This window comes from Leptonychotes weddellii, chromosome 5, assembly GCF_054177405.1.
Source record: "Leptonychotes weddellii isolate Sample4059 chromosome 5, ASM5417740v2, whole genome shotgun sequence".
Classification (NCBI taxonomy): Eukaryota; Metazoa; Chordata; class Mammalia; order Carnivora; family Phocidae; genus Leptonychotes; species Leptonychotes weddellii.
In genome coordinates, this window is record NC_138373.1 from 7,995,467 (window position 1) to 8,019,039 (window position 23,573).

Below are 23,573 nucleotides of genomic sequence, written 5' to 3' on the forward strand. Positions count from 1 at the left end.
CCCTCAGCCCAGCCTCTGCCCCTGGCCAGAGCCACCCTCCTAAAACCCAAACTCCTTTGGGGAGTACTTTAAAAAACATTTATTTATTTATTTATTTATCCCCCCCACCAAGATTTATTTATTTGAGACAGAGAGAGAGCACGAGTGGGAGGGGCAGAGGGAGAGGGAGAGAGAGAATCCCAGGCAGACTCCACGCTGAGCACAGAGCCCAATGCGGGGCTCAATCTCATGACCCCAAGATCACGACCTGAGCCAAAACCAAGAGTCAGATACCTAACGGATTACGGCACCCAGGTGCCCCTAAAACACATTTTTGAAACAATTATAAATATTCTCTAGTTATTATAATGCATTTACATGCTATTTGATTGCCAGCCCACATACACTTGTTTTTTTCCCCCAAAAGTACTTAAACGGTGCCAATTATATATTACAGTGAACTTCAAAAGGGGTAAATACTCCTACCAACTATGTAATTGCCTGGTAGATTTTTTGTGACCGACTACTCGGACATGCTAACAGAGCGTTTCCGATTTTTCAAGATTTGAAATCACTGTATTTCCATTCATGATTGACTCAGCTCCAAGGGAACCGGGCGCTGAAACCAGAGCAAAAGCTCAGGAAAGGCGGATGAGGTCAGGGTGAGTCTGGGTGAGCGTTGGGGGAGGCTCAGCCAAACGGTCACCCAGACGACCTCTTTAAGGCTCTTGATGCTCGGCACCTCTGCGCCTTGGCTTAGGCCAGTCTCTTCCCCAAGGGCCCTGCTACCCAGCGCCCTTCAGTCCTAGCTACCCCAGGGATCGGCACTGCCAGAAATGCGCTCTGGATGGCCCTGGTGCCTCCCCTAAATGCTCGCCGGGCACCTGGCCCGCATCTCTGTCTTCCGATCGCCGCAAGGTCACACGCTGTTACCTCAAGTGCATCCCTGCACACACCTGTGCTCTGCTCTGGCTGACAGCTCCGTGAAGCAGGCGCTGGCCCTCCTATACTCGCGGGGTGCACAGAGGGGAGAAGAGGAGTGGGGGGCCAACCTGAGAGTCTGGGAGGGGCAGAGGGACCCAGCCCTCGGAGGGCTTTCTTTAACTCCCCAGCTTCTTATTTTTTTAAACATTTTTTTAAAGATTTTATTTATTTATTTATTTATTTATTTGACAGAGCGAGCACAAGTAGGCAGAGCGGCAGGCAGAGGGAGAGGGAGATGCAGGCTTCCTGTGGAGCAGGGAGCCCCACGCGGGGCTTGATCCCAAGACCCTGGGATCATGACCTGAGCCAAAGTCAGACACTTAATGACTGAGCCACCCAGGCGCCCTCTTTCTACCTCTTAAAAGGTGTTGAGATTCAAATGAATAAAATCTTAAAAAAAAAAAAATTTAAAAAGGGGGAGCCTGGTGGCTCAGATGGTTAAGCGTCTGCCTTTGGCTCAGGCCATGATCCTGGGGTCCTGGGATCGAGCCCCGCATTGGGCTCCCTGCTTGGAGGGGAGCCTGCTTCTCCCTCTCCCACTCCCCCTGCTTGTGTTCCCTCTCTCACTGTGTCTCTCTCTCTGTCAAATAAATAAAATCTTTTTAAAAAAATAATAAATAAACCAATGTATGTGGCAAAGAATCGGAAGCATCTGCCCAGCAGAAGGGAGCTGGGCCGTTTTTGTACACCACGGACATAGGCAATTCTCATTGACCCCTCTCAGCTTAACCCTGGACAAGCTCCCATATGTACCAGGGGTGTCCACAGCCCACTCGGGGTACCACTGGCTCAGTTTGTCCTGCCAAGCACAGGTATGAGGGCTCCTTCCCAGACTCCCAGGCCTCCAGGAGTCCTCCCTAGTCCTGCAAGATTCATCCTGGGGCTGTCGCAGGTGACAGCATGGAAGCCAGGCAGCAAGCACAGGCTCAGCCAGGCTGGGGGATGCTCTCTCCCAAGTTCCCAGGCAGGAGCCTGGTCAGCGAGCTCAGGGCCAGCCCCCACTCGGGCACAACTGGGCATCACCAGAGTCAGCAGCTCCCAGCCGTGCCACGATGTAGGCACAATGATGACGGCAACAAGAAGGACCAGGGCAGACCGAAGGCCAGAGACGCCACCTCCGCCCACGGCCATTTTTCTACCCTGGGTCCGTGCTGGGACTTTGGCACAAGCTCAGGAGGGGAGAGAGGCCACACGAAGCGACCAACATCGGACCCACAGCCCGAGAGAGTGGACACCAGGAACCAGAGTTGCTAGGATTCAGAAAACAAAGAAGTCTGACGTATCCTACACCTCGAAGTGTACATTCATGCCTGATTCGTGTGCGTGCGTGTGTGTGTGTGTGTGTATGTGTTCAGGTCAGCTTCTCGACTTTCTGATTCATTTCTTGGATCAATCTGTATGGGCGTCAGTATCAGGCCATTTCAGCCACAGTAACCTTACCCCACGTTCTACTCGACCACAGTATAAATGATTTCCCCCAAATATACTGATGGCTGTATCGTTATTTGATGAATGTGTCTTTTCTTCATTAACAGTAACTCCCCCACTGTGTCCCCAGCGCTGAGGCACAAATTCAGCTAATATGGACCCCTCCCTGCTCTGTGTATCTGGCCAGTTGGCCCATGGGTACCATCTTGTTTTATAGCATCGGGCTGACAACCACCATGTTGTGGCCTCACCTCAGGGTAGAGCCCAGCTTCTCTGCTGTGTCCCCTCTTCCTGGTCCAGATGTCCCCAGCCCCAGTGAGTCCCAGTGTGAAGGGTGTTGGCCCAGAATGCCCAGAGGGATGGGGTGGGGGGCATGCCAAGCCCTAGGGGATAGTCTGTTCCCAAGGACCTACCTTGCCTTGTACCTTTGGGGTGACTCATGGGACGAGGTGAGGCTTCCACCCACCCCTGAATACAGAGCAGCCAGCTAAAAGCTCCCAAAGGCCCACCCAGCTCCATTCACCAAACAAGGCCCCAGCTCCATGGCAACCATCACACCCTGCCCCGTGGAAGTGCAAAGGGAGAAGCACTGGCCCTTCTAGGGGCAGCCAGGCTCTTCACCCCCGCCCCCCCAGCAGAGCCATGTCCCAGATTTGCAGTCTGGGGCTTTCTCGTGTAGAGAGGGGAAGTGCAGGTTACCCAGTCCCTTCCCCCTGCACCAGCGTGGCCTTGGGGCCGCTCACCAAACCCCGACAGAGACCTGTCTATGCCAATATCAAGGGGAAAAGACCCCAGAGTTCATGGACCCCACCCTGGTCCTGAATCTTTCTACTGCATGGTGGTCCAGCCCCTCCCAGGTCTGCTTGAACACCCCCCAAGACAGGCAGCTCACCACCTACCTGGTCTAATTAAAGCATCACACACCTGGAATCATAAACCAGAAAGCTCTTTCAGTAGGGGAATGCCTCCTTTGAGTGAAATCTCACAATTCTGGGGCCAAGAGGCAAGCGACCCCGGCTCATCCCTGACCCACCTAAGCCTGGGGACAAGTCCTCCCTGCTCTGGGCCTACATGACCCCACCTGGACACAGGGCAGCTGGAGGTCAGAAGACTGGGGCCTTTTTAGTTGCTACGTTCAGTGTAGCTGCCCCACTGTTTATTGAGGGGCGACTGTGTGCCAGGACCACTGTGGGCAGAAGCTCGAGAGGCAAAGTGGGGACCGGGAAAAAGGTGGGCACTTTATCTATTCATCCTTCCAATAGGCCATCAGAGAGGCCAGCAGCTCTGCCTGCAGAGGACCTCACTCGGAAGAGGCACCCGGAGATGTCTGATGACCTGAGCCCACTCTCAGCCCCCAACCCCTCCTGCCCATCCCCCCACCTGCACGCCATGACACCCCCTGCCCCGGGGGGCTCTCCCACTGCCCCGGCCCCATGGAGTTGGGGCTCAGACAAGGACAGGGTTCCAGGCACAGGGATCGGAGGGCAAGGCTGAACCTGGGGGTTCCATGAAACACTCGTGGGGGCTTTGAGCCACCTCCACTGGGGAGCAGGGGGAGCAGAGGGAGCAAGGCTGGAGACCAGGAGGGAGAGGCGAGGATGACTAATGAGGCATTTCTCTCTGTCCCTCAGGGAGAGAAGTCAGGGAGAAGAATGGTTGTCAAGGGCAACACATTCTTTCCCGTGGGTAACTCTAGCCTGTGTCACCCACAGGGAGTGGGGTTTCGGGGCGGCCACAACTGGAGTGTCTGACCCACAGAACTTGGAGGTCTTCACTCGTTTTGTGGAGGAGAAACTGAGGCCAGGGCAGGGCTTCCTGGTGGGGGTCCCCCAGCAAATAAGGCAGAAAGGAGAACCCCGGGCTCCTGTCTTGCACTGGGGTCTCTGCCTCAGGAGTCAGGGGCATCCAGTCTGGGACCAGTGTGGGGGATGGAAGGAGAGGGACAGGACATGGCTATAGAGGCTTCTGGTTTATGTGGGTAGGGGGGAAGGCCACCCAGAAAGCTGGGCCAAGGACAGTGAGGTGGACCCCAGCCTACACCCAAGTCCATTCTGAAGTCTTCAGCCTGCTCAGAGGGCCCCCAGGCCCTGTCCTACCTCCAAGCCTCTGCGCACAAAAGCTTCTGCCTTCAGCTCGCCTGTTGGCTCCAGTTAAATGACCTCCCACCCTGACCCCGGCTCCATGCCCTCCACCTCCACGAATGTTCTCGCCAACTGTGCCGTATGGTGGGTGGATCAGTCCTCTCGGGAGGCCATAGCTCGATGTCGCAGCCCGGGGTGCTCAAACAAGGCTCGGGGCGCCTGCCATTCTTGATCTGGGGGCTGTGAGGTCAAGCCCCACGTTGGGCCCGGAGCTTACTTAAACAGCGAGTATCTGTTTTCTCACTCCGGAAGCCTGAGATCCAGTGGGCAGGGTTGGTTTCTTCGGAGACCTCTCTCCTTGGTGTGCACTCGGCTGCCCCATGGTGGCCTGATCCCACAGTCTCTCCTCTGCGCTCATCCCTGGTGACCGTGTTCTCATCTTTTATCAAGACGCTAGTTGGATTGGATGACTTTCCACTCTAAAGGCCTCACTTAATTCCCTCTTTAACTTAATTCCCCCTTTAGAGACTCTGTCTCCAAATACAGTTGCATTCTGAGGCACTCTAGGAGTTAGAACTTCATAGAATTTTCCACAATTTGGTCTATCACAGTGGGTGGGCCTCCCCTGTGTGTGGGACACTCCCTAAGGACAGGGACTGGATCTGAGCCCTCTGTATGGCCTGGAGGGTCTCCAGGCTGGGTCCCCGGGTCCGTTGTCCTGCCCAGAAGTGGGTACCCACCAGGAACTACCCCCTCTGCCCCCACACCTCTCCCCCCTCTCCCTTCCAGGGAGCGAGCAGGTGGGGTAGGCAGACTGCAGAGTGAGGAGTGAGGTGTGACAAGTCCAAGGGCTGGACCCTGGAGAGACCCGCGCGCTCCCCCACATTGGCCCTGGGGGCCCTACTAGAAGACCGACAGTCACAGAGCCCCGCAAAGCTCTGAAGAGCCCCCAGCATTTAATGACATTCTTTCATTACAGTGAATATAAAGCACACTCCCCAGCTGCCTGGGGCCCGGCCACCTTCCTAGAGTGATAAATGGCTCCCGTTCAGACGGTCTAGCTCCTGCCACTGCCTTCTTATGTCTGGGACACTGCCTTTCTGCTCTGTGTCCTCCCAGAGCCAGCCCTGGAGAATCACAGAAATGCGTTCCTCCTCCACAAGGACTCAGTCAGCCCCTCACCCACACCCAGGCACGCCAGCAGGGCCCAGGCTCCCATGCAGCCAGCGTGCCCCCAGTCATGCACCCACCCCAGACAAAGGAGTGGGTGCCGAGGCTAGCCCTTCCAGCCAGGGCATAGGCCACCATGCCCAGCTTCCAGACGCGACCAGCCCAGAAGCTCCCAAGGTGGGACTCCAAGGAATGCAGTTTGTTCTGCACTGGGATTCCCAGTGTGATCTCCAACCCCGGCTCTCTCAGGGTTTCCAGGAGCTTCCTAATCTCTTCCAGAACATTCCTTCCCCACTGAGCTCACTAAGGTTGGTTCCTGCTCTTTGTGGCTGAGAACACACTGGGGGTGGGGGGGGGCTTCCCGGGCTCTGTGGAGATGGGTTTCCTGGGTGGGTGAAAGAGACCCCACTTTTCCTACCACTGGAATGTAGTTCTACCCAGTTAAAAATGATTAAGAAGTGATTCATCCAAATGAGAGGAGCAGCGAGTGATGGAACCCATGACAGGCAAATAAATGTCAGGACTTCTGTTTTCTTTTCGCCCAAAATTTTGCCAGTCATGGTGTCTTTCAGGATGATTAAAATGTTCTGAAGTTGGTTCTGATTCGCAACTCTGTGAATATGCTAGAAATCAGCAAACTGAACAGTTTAAGTAGGTACCCTGCATCGTATTTGAATTATATCTCAATGAAGCTGGTATTTTTTTAAAAAGAATGCAGGGCCGCTTGGGTGGCTCAGTCCTTAAGTGTCTGCCTTTGGCTCAGGTCATGATCCCAGGGTCCTGGGATCGAGCCCCGCATCGGGCTCCCTGCTCAGCGGGGAGCCTGCTTCTCCCTCTCCCACTCCCCCTGCTTGTGTTCCCTCACTCTCTGTCAAATAAATAAATAAATAAAATCTTTAAAAAAAAAAAGAATGCAAAGATGAATTTGCCTTTTATAAAGCAGTCAACAAATGTCCATTAAACACCTGCCAGGGAACCTGGCACTGTGCCAGCTCTAGGGGCACCATGGTGAGCAAACCAGACACAGAGTCCCTGTCCTCCTGGAGTTTCCAGTCCAGTGGGAAAGATGCAAAACTCACTCTTTTAAATGTCTAATTACAAAATGGAAAACGTGCAGAGAAGGGAAAGAACGGGGATCCAAGAGAGCTGAAGAGGCAGGAAGGACTTTCCTGAAGAAGAGACACAGGAGCTGAGGAAGCTCCCGAGCTGAGGAGCGAAGTGGAGAAGTGTTTTACACTGAGGGGGGGAAAGCAAGTGCAAAGGCCCTGTGGCAGGAGGGCTAACCAGGCACCTGTGTGGCTGGAATAGAGAGAGCAAGGGATGGATCGATGGGGCCTTGAAACTGAGATGGCAAATCTAGATTCTGGTCTCGCAGGAGGAAGTCTCTGCAAGCAGTGAGCAAAGGTAGACACCATCAGGTTCCTAATCTGGTCCTTCTGGATACTGGGAGGAGGATAGGTTTGGGGGTCAGGAACACTGATGTGGAAAGACCAGCTAGAGATGGGGTGGCTGGCTGGGGATTGCAGGGATGATGGTCAGGAACACGTGGTTCAGAGGCAAAGAGGAACAAAGTGAACCCAGACAGTGAGACGGAGCGGTGGTGCCCCCCCTCCCCCCGCCCCTGCTTTCCACCTGCTGTCATCCTGATTCCTTTGATTTTTGGTCTGATGAGTCATCTGTGAGTCATCACCCCCACAATCACTGCTGTTTTTTCCTTTTTCAACAATGAACTTGTTTTTAGCCACTGAGCCATTATATTATAGGCCAATGGATTTGGAGGCCCTTCTCCAAATACGGTTCTGGGGAAAATTTAAAAGGCTATTTAATAAAAGATTCACCATAACATGGCTGTCACTACACACTCTGCTCAAGGCTGTCATGGGCTGGCCTGTGCAGGGTGGGGTCCAGCTGGTGACCCTCTGGAGCATGACTGTGGGGCAGAATGCCCTGTCTTGGCTCCCCGGGGGCCCAGTGGGGTGGTGCCCATGCTGGGCCACGACCAATCCTGCTGCCCCTTCTCCACGTGGATTCTGTGACACCCTGGCATGGCTGCCACCACAGCGCTGGGCCAGAACACCCACCATCCGCAGGGCTCCCAGGATGGCCTCCCGCTGACCCGGGGTAGACTTCCATCCTTGTAAAATATTAACTTGTTAATGTTCTTCTGAACTCACCCATTTGCTAAGATGGTATCCCCAGAAGCCCCTTTTCTGGGGGTCTGCTCTGAGGCAGGCTGGGGATAGAACCACTTGCAGGACATAAAGCACCTCCATTTTGCAGTCACAGTCACCCCCTACCCCCCATCAGAAACCCAAGCATGGCCTCTCCTGGAGCATCTCCATCTATGAAGTCCCCGTTCCTCAGGCCACCTCCTGAATATTCTGGAATCCACCTCCTCCTCTCCAGCTCTCTTTGTCTGCCCTCGTTCAGGCCTGGTTCCATGTGCCTGGAAGACCAGGCCAGTCCCTCTCATCCTGGCCTCCCAACCCCCCCGTCCCTGCTGCCAGCCCCTGGGCAGCATCCATGCCCCCACAGGGTGAGACCGTTTACCCCTGGTCTCCCCAACTCTCTCACTCTCTCTTCCTTCCTCCTTCCCCTGCTACTTAACTCATTTCCATGTGCCCCTCAGGACTCATCTCAGAAGTCACCCTTGGGAAGCCCCCTTGACGGGCAGGTGGGGTCACTTTCTTCCCCTGGGCAATGCTTTACCCACTGTGCTGCAATGTCTGTCTGGAGCCTGTCTTCACCGTCAAGGCTCAGACGGCCGGATGGGGTGAGAACAGCTCCTCCCAGGGCTCCGGGGTGCTGTTCAGAAGCAAGGAGCAGCCCTGGGCACACATGGGACATCGCTGGGGCTGTGTCTAGGATCAGTATAAGCCACAAGAAGGCCCTGGGACACATAAAAGCCTGGGGTAATTCCTGCTCCTGCCTGATGTCCAGCCCTGGGCTGACTCATTCATGTTTTCACTCAGCAAACACCAGGGAAAGCCTCTTCCTCCTCACCATACCCCACCCCCGGGCAGGCCCCAAGCTGGGTGTCTGCGCCTAGAGGTCCTACTCCCTGTGGTGTTGGAGCCAGGCCTGGACAGGACAATGGGAGGCGGGCTCTGCTGGACATAGCTGGTGAGGGTGGGGGGCACTTTTAACCCTTCTCCGATTCCAAGAGGCCAAGATGGTCCTCAGTTCCAGAGCAGCCGAATTTCAAAAGTGGCTGCCCAAAGGGGCTGGCAGATGTCACCCAGGACCCTGGAGTCAGAGCTCTTGACTACATTTGAATCTGCTTCTGCCTGCACCTGGAGGAGGTCTTGTGGCTGGTGGGGGTGCAGGTAGGATGGCGGATAAACCACTAGGGACCAGGGGTTCATGGGTTTTGACAGCAAAACCTCCCTGAAGTGTTCGCCTGGGAGGGAGCACTGCTCACGCCACAGAAGCTGCCTGGGTGGTTGGTTGGCCTCTTGGCCCTGAGATGCAAGGGTGGGTTTCCCTGGGGCTCATTAGGCGATGGGGCACCCCCAAAGTGCAGTTAGGGCTACCAGTCAAAGGGACAGGCTCAGGGCGGTCCCTGGTGCAGATGCTCCTCTCCCCAACCAGAGCGGGCGCCCTCCAGGGGAGCCTGCATGCTGGGACCCGCGGTCAGGCCGGAGAAGCCAGGAGCGGCGCGGCACCAGTGGACAGAGCGCGAGGACAAGTCGCAGAGCCTCAGTTTCTCCAGCTAGAAACCAGTGGCGGTTGTGCAGTTTGGACGGCACACAGTAGGCCCTCAAGCGGGAGCGTGACTGCTCATCCCTCTGGCTTAGTCGAGATGAGGCCTGGGGCCCCGACCTCCGGGAACCCCACTGAGTGGCCGCTGCTCTTCGGCTTCAGGTCACTGCCGCCGCCCCCAGCCCACAACGCCCGGCTGCTCTGTGAATAGGAGTGCGCGTGCGCGGGGCCGGACGGCTGCGGCGCATCGGCACCCCCGTGTGGCCACAGCAGGAACCACCGGCCTTGTGAACAGCCGGTGATGGGGGGCTCCCGGCCTCAGAGAGCCGGTTGGGGTGATCATCTAAGGAGCGCGAACCCGAGAGCATGTGACAATCTGAAGGCGTGACAGCCCTAACAGTAACAGATCACATCTGGACACGTGGTCATCTCAGGTCCAGAGTGGTGAGTGAGTTCCCCAAGATCAGGACTGGCTCTGCCTGAGGCCCTATGTCTAACACTGTCAGTGGCATACAGCAGGTGTTTAATAAATGTTTGTGGAGTGGGAACGAGTAAGCCATCTGTGTGTGCAGTGGGGTTGGAAGTGGTCAGATGGTCACAATGTGCGTCTACACTCTGACCTTCTGGCCACCCTCAGAAAGGGCCCGTCTCCGAAGTCCCCAGCCACTGGAAGGTGGGGCAGAGAGACAGAGGGAGGCTCAGGCCCCATACAAACCGTGATGGGCCCGGCCCAGTCCCCTGCACAGGGCAGAGTAAGGCTCCCTGCACCCCTCTCCCGGAGCCTGGAAGCTTCCGGTCAGGGTGGCCTCTGCACATCACCTCTAGCCTCTCCCGCAAGAGGCCAGGCAGAACAGAGGTGGGGATGGAAGTGGGAGCTGCATGCTAGCCTGACCCTGACCCTCTCTGGGGAGGGCAGAACAGGAAGGGCAAAGACAGGGCTGCTGGTGGTGGTGATGTGGGAAACGAAGGCAGAAGAAAAATTATTAAATTTCCTTACTACTTAACAACCACATTGGGGCGCCTGGGTGGCTCAGTCGGTTAAGCGGCTGCCTTCGGCTCAGGTCATGATCCCAGGGTCCTGGGATCGAGTCCCGCAGCGGGCTCCTTGCTCTGCGGGGAGCCTGCTTCTCCCTCTCCCTCTGCCTGCTTCTCTGCCTACTTGTGTTCTCTATCTCTCTGTCAAATAAATAAATAAAATCTTAAAAAAAACAACCACTGACAAGTCCTTGAAACAAGCAGAGTGGCATTCCTCTAGGGACTCAGCTGCCTGGATGTTGACACTTTACTAAGGGCAAAAGGCAATCTTAGCTTGACCCCCAGAACCCTGTAAGTCTACTTAACGCAGAAAAATTCCTTTGGAAACTTCCTTTATCTCTAAACCCCCAAGATACATGTTGGCAGTCATCCTCCAAGCATATGATGCACTGATATACATCTGAAGGGTCTCGTGACACTTTTTACTAGACAGTAATAAATGACCCTTTCCTAACAATAGCTAGCCCCCTCAGGATCCTGGAAACCTTGCTTCCAAAATTCCTTAGAAACTTACGCTATCCCTAACCCCCTCCCAACTTGGAAGTATATATGTAATGGGCCACTCCTCACCACCCCAGAGCAGCTCTTTCTGCCCACGGGTCCCGTCCCCGTGCTTTAATAAAACCACCTTTTTGCACCAAAGACGTCTCAAGAGTTCCTTCTCAGCAGTGGGCTACGAACACTGACATCTTTCCTCTATCAGTGGGACTGCGGGCAGGGTGGGGAAGTGCGATGCGGGAGGGGTGTGTGGGCGCAGGGGCTGGGAATGAGCCCCAGGTCCTTGCCCCCCCACTCCCTGTGGCCACGCCCCAGCCACGTGGGCCAGGCTAGGGGCTGAGGCTGGGGAGGGGGTCCAGGCCAGGCTCACAGCCCACGGGCAGGGTGGGGACCTCGCTGGGTGGGATGTGGTGGGTCATGTAGCGCTTCCCCATGAAGGAGCCAATCCGCAGCTGCTCCAGGGCCTCCTCGGGCCACCACAGGCTGGAGCTGGACGGGGAGAGGAGGCGGCACTAGGTCCCTGCTGGGTGGAGCCCACTGCCAAGCCAGGGCCTCCTCCCGCAGCCTCTCCCTTTCCTTCCTTCTAGAACCAGCTGCTGGCCCACCTCCTCCAGGTGGTTGTCCTCACTACCCTGGTATCAGTTCTCTGAAGTGACTGAGGGCTGGCTGGCGAGAAAACAAGGCCCAGCAGGAGAAAGACCGGGGCCAAGGACACACTGAAAGGCAGGGCAGAGCGAGGTGGCCCCTTTTCTGAACCTGTCTTCAGAGGAGCTGCTGGGCCACCTCCCTGTCCTCCAGGTGAGAGAGACTTGGGAGCGAAATTCCCCGAACATCCCTAGAAGGGGCACCGCCAACTCAAAACTGCAAGGTTCAAGGAGGGCTTCCAGGTGCTGGGACCAGGGAGAGGGAAGGGGTTCTGCGGGGTGGGAGAGAGGCCCATGGGGCCGTCAGCACTCACAGGCGCGCAGTGGACGCTGCCAGGAAGGCCAAGAGCAGGAGGCCGGCCAGAGAGCAGAGGATGGAGGTGATGATGATCATGTCACCACTGCGCCGCCCTGGCCACGTGTCGATGGAGGCTGGCGCCTTCCCTGCACACAGCAGCTGCTCAGAGGCTGCCCCTGGACCCCAGGGCAGTCACGTCCCCACCCAGGCGCACACTCAAGGCCTGACAGCCTCCTGAGTCCACCCACCTGTTCATCTCAGCCGGGCATCTGGGCCCTGCCCTCCTGTATCACCTATGGCTCCAGCCCCTTGGTCTCACCTTCTAGGCTGTTCCTGCCAATGTGCACCCCCCACCGCCCTGCCCACAACTGGGCTGGGACCTGGGCAGCTGAGGGGTGACCAACATTTGGGCATGGACAGAGCCGATGAGGCTGACCCGGTGCCCCACCTCCCCAGCACGAGCTTCTGTTTGGGGGAGGGGCTGGACTTGGACACAGTGCCTCCAGGCCCCCAGTCTCATGGCAGCAGGGGGAGAGGACGGCTGAGCATGACCATTTGGCAGAGGGGTGATGAGTCCACAGGGGTAGACTGGAGCCGGAGCACCCCCCTCCCCCAGGGCTACCTTGGTGGAGAGCAATGGGGTCGGACCACCTGGTCTCGGCCAGGGGTGAGCCCCTGGCGTCCATCAGGAGGAACTTCACTCTGCGGGGAGGAGAAGGGGGGAAGTCTGAGCCTCAGCTGCCCTGGGCAGGGCGCCCACAGCGGCCAAGCTCCATGCAGTTCTGGGCCAGGCTCTTCTGGGGCACATCGGGACCAGCCGTGGCCTGGTCCCCCTCTGGGGGCCCTCTGAGACTACACTGACCACAGTGACCTCTGCCATCAGTCCCAGTGCATCTGAGCTGTTGCTCTCCAGACACCCCATCTGGTTTAGGGGACCCCAGTCACTAAATGTCACATACACAGTGCCTCAGGGTGGCTCAGTGGGTCAGATGGAGCTGGGAGCCCCAGGCCTCCCAGAGAAAACGGCTGGCCAAGTAGCATCTAGGAAGCCATAGAAGGCCCCCCGCTAGGCTCGGGCACCCTAAGCAAAGGGCCAGGGAGGGAGGGGTGTGGTCAGGGCACACTCAGAGCCTGGGGTCCCAGGGAGGGGTCGGGCTGAGCACTGAGGGCACCAGAGGCCGCGCAGGGAGGTTGTATCTTTGCGTCAGGTGGGGAGCCCTGGAAAGTGTCTGAGCATGGAGGGACCCAGGCAGGCTGGCACAGAGGACAGCCAGCTCCGGTGGCTGCTAGGGATGGGGGCAGGAGGTAAGAGGAGGCCGAGCCAGGAAGTGGGCATGGGGGAGGTGGGAGGGTGGTCCTGTCAGGGCAGGGGCCGCGCAGGGGCAGAGGGAGGCTGTGGATGGAAGCGCCGGTCCAGCCCACACCACGCCCCACCTTCCCTGCACCCCGTGCTGGTTCTCTCGGCCGGACTTGGACTCCCTGAGGACCCCTGGGCCTGGCTCTTCTGGGGCACATCGGGACCAGACCCCATCTGGACACCTGCTCTCCCACCCTTGCTCCCTCCGTGACCCTGACAAGCCCATGGTGCCCTGCGCCTCAGCTTCTTCACCGGAGAAAGTGGGTGGTGGTCTTATTTCCTGCTTCCCTGCCTCATACCCACTGCTTGGGCCCGGACTCAGCCTGGGGCTTAGATTCCTGCCAGATCTACCCATGGATTAGTGGCTGCAGCCCAGCAGCCCCCACCTCCCAACTCTGGGCCTGAGACCCCACCAGCCCTGTGGTGCCCACTTCTTCCTCATGGGCAGGCCTCCTGGAGAGGCCACATTCTGCCTGCCCCCCAACTGGGATGAGTGCTGCTCCTTGACCCCACAGAGGCATAAACCAAAGCTTGTGAAGGGGAAGGGTCTGGGGAGAGGCTAGGAAGGGCAGCTCTCTAACCCGAGACCCCTTCTCCCCCAGCACAGCCCCTGTCCCAGGGTCCAGGTGGAGTGACCCACCTGTAAGGTCCAGGGCTGGGGAGGGGGCTGTTGCAGTAGGGCGGCTGGTGGAGGTCAGCAAGGCAGCCGGGGTCACTGCCAACCCGCAGCAGGGGGACGTCCCTGTTGCCACCCTTGGGGTCCTCACAGGGCAGCTGGTCCAGGGATAGGGGCAGCGTCATATAGTGGCCATCAGTCAGCAGCCGTGGGAAGGCTGGGATCTCAGCTCGTGTCTGCGGGTTCTGGAAGTCCCTGGAGGCTGCAGGAGAAAGGGACAGACAGATGGGGCTAGAGGGCCTAGCCCCTTGCTGGGTCTAAGGCTCCACGCCGGCCCCTCCCCGCCCCCCACGCCTGGCCCCTCCACGCCTCAAGGGCCCAGAAGCTCCCTCCAGGCACAAACCAGGTTACTTTGTCACCCTCTCAGAGCCCGTCAGGATAAAGCGCAACACCTGGTCCACCACTGGGCAGCTCTCCTCAGCCCCAGACCCGCACCGTGACACACCATTGCTGAAGGCCACCACCAGCCAGATGGTGTTGGCAACGCTGGCATGCCCATCCAGGACACAGCGAGGCTGCTCCAGGGAGAATGTGGTGGCTGTGACCTTTCCTTCCAGGTCCCAGGCTGTTATCTGCGGCGTGTAGGGGATCAGCTCTGTGGCCACGGAGATAGGCATGAGGGTCCTGGGACCTGCTCCCCGCCTCCCCCGTTGGGAGCGGGGGGGCTCCCAGGATCCAATCACCCCAGCGGATGTCCCAGCCCCTTGGGTCCAGCCGGGTGAGTTCATCCCAGGAACCCCACTCACCCAGGCTCATACAGGATGGGGGCCAGACCAGTGCCCCCACGAGGAGGAGCAGGACCGATGGGCCAGGCTGCCTCTGGGGGAGCCCCATGATGGCCACCCGAGCTCAGCTTTCTTCCACATCCGCAGCCTGGGGCTGATCTGGCTACCTCCTGCCCCACCCCCGCCCCAGCACCTTGAGCCTGGAGGAGCCGGTTAGTCAGGCTGAGAGGCTGGCCAAGGCCTGGAAAGACCTGAAAATGTAAATGCACCCCACCCTCTCCCACCAGCCTGGCCTACCCTGAGGGGGCTGGGCTGGGCTATAGGGTGGGGCAGGCCAGTGCCAGGCCCCAGTGCAGGACTGAAGGGGATGCCACCAGATCTCCAGATGCCAGCCCGGCCACCAGAGTCCCATGTCTGAATTGGGGCCCCAGCTAGCCTCCCTGCCCTGGAGAGGACCCAGTCTCTGGAAACATGGGCTCAGGGCCACATGCCTGAGATTCCTGCACCCCAAGTGCCAGGAGCCTCCCTCTGGCCTTCCATCTCCACCCAGAGAGTGGGAGCAGGATGCAGAGGCCCCAGCCCACCTGTCCAGCTCCAGCCCCAGGATAGCCCCCCCGGTCCTACTGCCATCTCAGCACCCTGCCCTCCCTCCACAAGGCCACGTTCTTGTCTAACAGGAGTCTGGAATCAGAGAAAGGACCTTTGACAGCTGACAAGCCTCCCACTTACTTTACTCCTTTTGGTTCTATTTTTTTGTTAAGATATAATTAAAAAAAAAAGATAATGCACATAAAATTCATCCTTTTAAAATGTACAGCACAGTGGGTTTTCACAAGGTTGTGCAAACATCACCACTAAGTTCAGAACATGTGCATCACCCCGAGAGGACACGCTGTACCCATGATAAGTCACTCCCCATTCCCCGCTCCCCCGGCAACCATCTACTCTCAGCCTCTGCGGACTTCCCTGTACTGAACATTTCACATCGCCAGAATCACACAAGTGGCGATCTGGGGCTGGCTTCTTTCTCTTAGCGTTCTGTTGTCCAGGTTCATCCATGATGTAGCGTGTGGCCGGCCTCGCTCCAGAACTTTCCCTCCACTGTATGGAGACCGGGCATTTTGTTTCCTGGCCCCTCAGCGGACAGTTGGGCTGTTCCCACTTTTTGGCTGTTATCAATAATGTTGCCACGAGCGTTCACGTACAAGTTTTGTGTGGACCTGTTTTCTGTTCTTGGATACATGCCTAGGGGTGGAATCGCCGAGTCATAGGGTAACTACTTTTTTTTTAAGATTTTATTTTTAAGCAATCTCTACACCCAACATAGGGCTCGAACTCAAGAGTCAGTCACATGCTCTATTGAATGAGTCAGCCAGGCGCCCCCAAAACCCCAAACTTTTAGGTGGAAGAAAAATGCTTTAATATATAATATACTCATCTTTACACCAACACATAAAACAGAATTTAATTTTTTTTTTCTTATGGAGAAAAAGGGCTTATGGAGGCAAAAGTACCCCTGGCCCACTCAGGATGTGGCCGGTGTCCCTGTAGTCCCGGGCCACAGTCACTGCCCCCAGACAGATGGCAGGCTGGGGTATTTGATCCTCCTAAGAGGGTTGAGAAGAATTAGAACTTCGAGGATGGGGTCAGACCAGCCCTGGCCCCATTCCAGGCCCAGCTCTACTGCGAGCCTGGGACCCTGGGCCAGTCACTGCATCCTTGAACCTGTTCCCTCATCCAGAACCTGGAAGCCAGCAGCACCCGCCACGGCAAGCAGCATCTTACTCGGGGAGTAAATGGGACGGCGGGCCTGGCAGAGTCGCTGGACCACACTTGGTGAGGAGAACTGGAGTGGGGATGGGGCAGCAGCCCAGGTCAGGGGGCGGGCTCCCGGGCCTCACCGCAGCTTGGTCATTGGGGAACGCGGGTCGAACAGGCAGTCTTCGGCTCCCTCCTGCTCGGATGCAGCAGGATGCACGCACATGCACACACCCACGCACAGCCTCTCCACCGACAAACACACCAGGGCCTGCTGACTTTGGCTATAGGGCATTTATTGCAAACGGAACATCTGAGGTATGAGAAGCTAACCTGGAACCCACGCCTGCCCTGGCTACGATGGGGCAGTCTCGCCTCGCCCCACGCCAGGCCCCCGGCACTATGGACCCAAAGCAGCCCGCAAAGGGCAGGGCCCCACGCTCTGAGGTAGCTGTATCTGAAGCCCCCACAGCACAACTCCCCAGGCTTGCCCAACTCCCACACAGATCCAGGCCTGGAGGGGAGGAGGGGGGTGGAAGGCAGGCCCCGACAAACACTGCAGCCTCGGAGGAAAGGCACCTTCCTACCTGCCCATCCCAGGGACAGCCCAGCCGGCAGCGTGGGGAGAGGGTGGCTGGCTGCTGGAGGCAGGCGGGGCGGGGCTGGGGCCGGCCAGGCTGCGGGGGTCACTGCTGCTCCAGGCAGTCCTCGGTCACCCCCTGGGCAGCCAGCTCGGCCAGCACATTCTGCAGGTAGTTGGGGTCAGGGTAGCCGTGGCCTGTCACATTGCGGTCCATCTCTGTCTTGTGGTGGATCTCGTTCCACACCACTGTGTCCGTCTCTCCCGTGGTGCTGGACGTCCCTACTGTGAAGATAAGTCGCCTCTTCCAGGCCACCTTCAGCAGCTCCAGGACCTGCCATGGGGGAGGGAGAGGGAGGGGGAGGGAGGGCCTGGTGAGCGAGCGCAGGCCTGGGCACGGGTTTTTCACCCCGGAGCAGCGGGGCGCCGGGGCCGGTTGACAGCTGCTGGCATCCACTGCTCGTGCCCCTTCCCGGGTCTGACCTGCCCCAGCAGTGGGGGCCAGGATGGGCACAGCGGCCACCCACCCTGTGCCAGCCGTGGGTGGGGCGAACCAAGGCGCGCGAAGCCCCCTCTCTCCGACCTGTACTGTGACCGCCGGCAGGACCGGGGTCGGGCCGCTCTCCTAAGTGAGCCCACCCACAGTCCCGGGCCTGAAGCCCCATCGGTGGGGGTCCCTGGCCTCTGGCTCCAGTCCTAATTCCTCTCGCAGAACTCTACCTGCTGACCTCACCGCCCAAGAGGACCCCACACCTCAGAGGGCGCCGCCATCCGCTGCTCAAGCCACACCTGGGGCCGGTCTAACTCGACCCTACTTCCAAGTCGGCCTCTCCCTCCCGAGGGAGCCCGCGCCTCTCTGCTCCCCCACACCCAGTACCTGCCGGCCAGGCTCCCAGCAGCCAGAGGTAGCTTTTTCAAACCTCCAACCAGCAACACCCAGGGCGGCCTAGGGGTGCCCGATGCCCCACTGTCCCCACAAGGGGCTCTGGTCCTCCCCAGACTTCCCAGCCTCCAGCCCGGTCCACCTGCTGCCACTCACGAGCTGCTCTGACTGCCGGGAATGCTCTCCCTAGCCTCAGCGCAGAGGTAGCTCTGCGGGCCGTCCCAGTCACCCAGTCCTTTCCTGTCCCCCCCACCCCCGCCCCCACCCCACTGATCTCGTCACGCTAACCTGACTGAAGACCAGGTGACCTGGCCTGAGAGGTTGATGAAAGAGGCCTCCCCTCCAGTCATCTCTCCTGGGGGAGCATGCCTAATGCACAGCAGCCCCTGGGAAGGAGGGGCCAGCACCCCAGCCAGCCCCAGAAGAAGAAGGTGAGCAGAGCAGAGCAGAGCAGGTATGGCCACCAGGCTGGGCCCTTCCCCACCCCACCTGCTCGAACTGGCCACAAGCAGCCAGGCACAGGCCTACCAGCCGGGGGGCCCCTTCCTCACCTTGCGGCCCTGGGCGTTGTCTGGAAGGTAGCACTGGCGGGGAAACCCCCTGGCGGTGAATGGCTTCCCGGGGTTGGGGTGCTCTGGGCCCTGCAGGAGGAACGCAGACACCAGGTGTGGGAGCGTCCTGAGAGGGGCCCAGCAGCCCAGCCCACCCTCTGCCTCCCCGGCCAGGGCTACTCCTGCACTTGGGACCAAATAAATCCGTGTCTCAGATCCCGCCCCTCAGAGACGGGAACATGACATGGCCTTCCCTGACGCCATGCCACTCGGTCTGGCACAGACACTCCTGCTAACTGATGAGACCAGAACTCATCAAAGGCCGAGGCACACGCTCCCACCCCGCTGGTGCCCCTCCGGGCTCTGTGGCTGAGATGGCAGGGCCTCCTTCCTGATGCCCTCACCCCTTGCTTGAGACGGGGCCACAGCGGGGCCTGGCACAGGGGCAGCAAACAGGACGGGAGGGGAGGGGAGGGGGCTAGAACGGTGGAAGGCCCTCTGCCACTCAGAGGCACATCACATACACCTCCAAACCTCCCCCTCCGCTCCCCGTCCCCCACTCTGTGGCTCTAAGGCTGTCGGGAATGTTTTTAAAATTCACTATGACCCCCTGAGAAGCAGCAGAGGGAAACCAGGGAAAAGCATGTGGTTGAACAAAACAGGGACACCCCACCTGTCACAGACGGGCCCCTCTGGGTCCTGGTCTCCACTGCCCGGTACCTTGCCCACCTGTCACCAGTTCTGAGGTCAGCCCTGGCCCAAGCAGGAGGCCGAAAGGCCCAGGGCTCCTATGTGGGTCTCTACTGGGACCCTGGGACCTTCTGCTCAGGTTCCCGTCTTGTTCTTGACATTAGAGCCGGCCCCACCACACCCAAGGCAGGCCTGGATCTGGCCACTGAGCTGGCCTCTCAAGAGCAACTGCCCTCACTGTTGGCACCTCCCTGCCCTGTGGGATCCCCCGTTATTCAGCCCCTCAACACGAGCATTCTTCCTGCTTCATACACTTGGCCTTCTGCCCAGTACAAGTCCAGCTACGATGTCTCCGCCTCCAGGATGCCCTCCCTGCATCAGGAAAGGGCTGAAGGCCACCTCTTTGCTTCCACAGCCCTAAAAGCTTGTTCCCTCCCCAGGCACTGGTGCCTCCTGGTTCCTGGGAGCCTGAAATCGGGAGGCTGGGGCCTCCTGAGTGCCCCAGGGATCAGACCACTGGGAGAGGGGTGGCGTAGGAAGAAGACTGCCCCAGAGTGAGAGGGACCAATTCTAGAACGATCCCAGGAGGCTCCTCTCGTGCCCCTTACCTGGATGCCGTGAGGAATGTTGTAAACTATGAGTATTGTTCCGCAGTCCTCATGGCCGGGTAGGGATACCTGGAACTTGAACACCTCCATCTTCCCCCGGGGCTGGGTCCCAGTTTTCTCCCCGTAGATGGTCTTGCAGGAAGGACACTGCAAACTTCCGTCCTGAGACAAAGCAGAGCACCCCGGACTGAGCCGGTGGCCCTGAGAGAGTGCCTAGCACGGCCCCCTGCCCCACAGCAGGTCCCCAGCTCGTCCCTCCCACTCCCTCACGACCCCAACGGCTTCCCTGGAAAGACGGTCGACATGGGAGCGAGGTACTGGGAGACCAGCATCGAGTAGGCAAACCAGGTTGGTGCACAACAGTCTCCACGGTCGAACGGGTTTCAGACCAAACGAAAACCCCGTGACCTAGCAAATGCTGGTGTTGGCACCCTGGCTGGTACAGGGCGGCCCAGGGATGCTGCGGGCGGGAGACGCCACGCCAGGCCACGAGGTCCGACGCGTGACCCAGGTCCTTCTGTCTGTCCTCCTGACCTCTGTCCGTTCCAGCTAAGAGCCACTGAAGGACAGCAGCCCGGTGTCACTTGCCGTCAGGCCTGCAGCGGCCAAGCTCTACCCTGCTGAGGGCCCAGGCCTGCAGACATCGCGAGTCTGCCTCCGAGAGCGTCCCAGGCTCCCCGCAGGACAGCAGCGGTCCCCTGCTCAGCCGCGGCAGGACCAGGGCAGGACTAGGGCAGGACTGTGGGCACATGCGGGGGGCGGACGCGCAGGCACCTTGTTCCCGTTGCAGTACATGGCCAGCAGACACAGCAAGTGGAAGGCATGGCTGCACTTGGCAAGGTGGCCCACGGCCATGGGCCCAATGGTCTTGCTGTCGGTCACGTCGCTGTAGCCGGACACCACAGACAGTTTCTCCATACAGATGATGCAGTCCTGGAGGGAGACCAGCACAGGGCACGCTCACCAACAGCCCGCTGCGCCGCAAGGGGGGGTGGAGGGTCTTAACAGGAAAAGGCCGTCATCTGCTGAAATGCCAGGATTATGGGCAGTCATTCCTGTAGTCAGTTGTCCCAGAGGTGTGGAAGACAGATGAGGCACCAGGATCTGTGCCCTTAGAGGACTCGCCACAGGAGAGGGGACGACAGGCGGCCACGAGCAGAGGGGCACGGAGGCCTTGGCAGTGAAAGAAGCATAGGCTGAAGACAGCAGAAGACACGGGCCGGGAGAAGGGAAACAACAGGGCAGGAAACTGAGAGGAGAGGACCTCAAAGCTGGCTGTCACAAGGGAAAAAGGACAAGGTGGAACAAGGATGGGAACGGGCATGGCAGGGAAAGGGAAGAGAATGTTCTGAAGCAGAAAGCAGCCTAGTTTGGGAAGGGTGGTGGCGGCCGCAGGGGGCAGGGGTGAGTAGGGTGTAAAAGAGACAGACGGGTCAGGACCAGGTCCCTGAGGTTCTGACGGCCAAGCTGAGGAGCAGGGCTTTGTCTCCCATGGCAGGAGACCCTGCCGAAGGGTTTTAAGGTGAGGCTACCAGCATGATCACAGCTGCCTGGAGGCCAGGAGGCTGGTACAAAGCAGCCCAGTTATGCCGGGTGGGGGAGGGGGGGTGGGGAGCCTGCAAGGGCAAAGGCAAGGACACAGATTTGTGTGCTGTCCAATGGGAGCACAGACAGCTCTGGAGGGAGGGTGGGGGACATGGGGACGACCCCCAGGTTACTGGTACCTTTACCAGCCAGAGCTGCGGGAGAAAGAGGTGGGGTGGAGGCCTTGGTTCTGTACTGGCACGACTGCCCTTTAACCCAGGACCCCCCGCCCCGTGCCCCCAGAGTCCTTGGGACTCTCCATTCAAATCAGAGACCAGCGGCACAGCAGCCCCCAAAACGCGGTCAGCACAGAGGCTCGGGTCCTACCAAAGCTGCTATGAGGGTCTGGCAGGCCCCGTAATGACAGCAAGGCTGACCGGCTCTCCCCATAGCCAGAGGGGCAGGACTTCCAAGGGGACAAAGCCACGCTTTTCCCCAGCTCGGTCCTCGGGGAGTGGGGCAGGCTCTCCCACCCCTTGTCTCCAGGATGGCCCAGGCAGAGGGCTACGCAGAGGCCTGTGTAGGAGCCTTGCTCAGGACCACAGCTCGTGAGCGGCAAAGCTCAGATCAGAATTTGGGCCTCTGAAGCCAGGCCACCTCCCCTTGGTAAGGCCTGCCTCCTCCAGGAGGCTGGGAGATCAAGCCCAAGTACCTGGACGACGGCCGGCACTCAGAGGCACCTTGGGAAGCACCCTCCCAGCACGAAAAGGCTGGTAAGCTTCTCCTCTGGAGCCAACCCTCATCTCCAAATCAAACCAGAAGCAGCGTGGCTCCGGCGACACGTACCTCATCTGGGGCCGTTTTCAGCTCTTCCGTATACTTTTTTATCACCTGTTCTGGCTCTGGCTTTGGAGTCCCTCCTACAAGAGAGAAGAAGATTAGCAGTGCCCCAAGGAGTACGAACTGGAGACGCTGAATCTAGAGAGGAAAGAGGACAAGGGAGAGGCCCAAGCTGCCGGGAGGGACACTGAGAGGGGCCGAGGTGCGAGGGGTGAGCGTGCAAGAGGAGACGCGGCACCACTGCAGATGCTCGGAGCTCGGCCTGGCAGAGCCCTATCCGGACCGCCCGCTGGAGGCCCGGCCCCAGGAGCCCTGGAGGCGGCGGACGAGGACCGGAGACCGGAGGTCCCAGCCGTCAGGAGCCATGTGTGGGCCTCCACCACATCCCCACGCATATTCAGTCAGAAGGCTAGGCCCAGGCTCTTCCGAGGACACACAGAAAGTCGAACAGCAGCTTCTACAACAAACCACTCTGGAGTGTGTTCCAACAGTGCTGTTTCGCTCAACCTCCATTACTCCCATGAGAAAGCCAAGGCAAGAGAAGTTCCAGGAGCTGGACGTGCAGCGGGCGCCTGCCCGGCGGGCATCTGTGTGCACACCAACTGCAGACAATGCCACATGGATACGGTCATGACAAACCACGGTTTTCTCTTGCCTGGCCCTGGACCATGGGGTCTCAGCGACATACCAAGTCCGGGAAGGAGCTGGGACGCAGCAGGAAGGGCACCCCGGCCACCCCACTCCTCTCAAGACCCCCCACGTGCACGAAGCTGGGAGGCGCGGCCCTGTGCCTACAACAACACTGAGCCCGGTCCCACATGGGCCCCCTGCCACGACCCCTAAACGAGAAACTCTCCCAGCCGGGGAGAGAACTGGCCAGGTCCGGGGCTTCAGCCAGAGGCAGCGGCAGAATGACAGAGAATGGCAGCAAAGCTGTGCAGGAGCAGAAAGGAGGACCCGGGAAGACTAGTGCAGCCGGGGAAAGCTCTTCTTCCTGCCTCCAGGTCGTTGGGCAGGTCCCGCTCCTAGCCTCTGACACTAGAGGGACCCTGGTCTGCACCCAAGCTCAGAGCCACCAGGTGTGGCTGCAAAGACAGACAAGCCTGAGGGCTCCACAGCCAAGCGCCCTCAAAACCAGAGAAGGCCAGGCGACAGCTAGGAGGGGAGCAGAGGCTGGGAGCAGGCAACGTCAAGTTTGGTTCTGGCTGTCACGCTGGGACCAAAGCACACCACCTGAACCTCAGCTCCCTCACCTCAAAATGGAGACCTCATCCTGACCCGAACTGTGACTGTTGAGAGAAGCAGCTACGGACCAAGGAATACCACCCCACCAACACACAAACGTCCCCCCAACCCCCTCACACCCCCCACACCAATGTACCTCCACCCCTCACACACACTCCCCACACTCCCACACACACATATCCCCCACCCCCTCAAAACACACACACACCCTCACAAGCATCCCCTCCAACCCCCTCACACACACACGCACCCCACACACCCTCATAAGCATCCCCAACCCCCTCACACACATCACATACACCCTCACACACGCAGCC

General features: G+C 58.9%; 2 protein-coding genes across 8 annotated transcripts in view; both read right to left on the reverse strand.

The window, feature by feature from the left end:
* Nucleotides 1-10,694: 10,694 nt before the first annotated feature.
* Nucleotides 10,695-16,386, reverse strand: UPK3B (uroplakin 3B). 3 transcript variants are annotated; one of them, XM_081819476.1, is made up of 5 exons: nucleotides 14,298-16,386; nucleotides 13,817-14,054; nucleotides 12,442-12,521; nucleotides 11,836-11,965; nucleotides 10,695-11,366 (listed from the first exon to the last, which is right to left on the reverse strand). In XM_081819476.1, the coding sequence occupies exons 1-5, from the start codon at nucleotides 14,578-14,580 to the stop codon at nucleotides 11,207-11,209; spliced, it is 891 nt and encodes a 296-aa protein (XP_081675602.1). In that variant the 5' UTR covers nucleotides 14,581-16,386; the 3' UTR covers nucleotides 10,695-11,206. The 3 variants fall into 3 exon arrangements, with proteins under 3 accessions (XP_081675602.1, XP_030884656.1, XP_081675600.1); XM_031028796.2 differs by having other exon boundaries at nucleotides 11,227-12,521; nucleotides 14,298-14,447; nucleotides 14,599-16,386; XM_081819474.1 differs by having other exon boundaries at nucleotides 11,227-12,521.
* A 224-nt stretch (nucleotides 16,387-16,610) lies between these two features.
* DTX2 (deltex E3 ubiquitin ligase 2) overlaps nucleotides 16,611-23,573 on the reverse strand; it is a 35,264-nt gene continuing 28,301 nt past the window's right edge. For all 5 annotated transcript variants that reach the window (XM_081819471.1, XM_081819473.1, XM_081819472.1 and 2 more), the window contains 5 exons: nucleotides 22,018-22,091; nucleotides 20,422-20,580; nucleotides 19,648-19,809; nucleotides 18,350-18,439; nucleotides 16,611-17,249 (listed from right to left, as the gene is read on the reverse strand). In XM_081819471.1, the coding sequence (XP_081675597.1) occupies nucleotides 17,022-17,249; nucleotides 18,350-18,439; nucleotides 19,648-19,809; nucleotides 20,422-20,580; nucleotides 22,018-22,091 (713 nt within the window). In that variant the 3' untranslated portion in view covers nucleotides 16,611-17,021. The remainder of the gene's footprint in view (nucleotides 17,250-18,349; nucleotides 18,440-19,647; nucleotides 19,810-20,421; nucleotides 20,581-22,017; nucleotides 22,092-23,573) is intronic.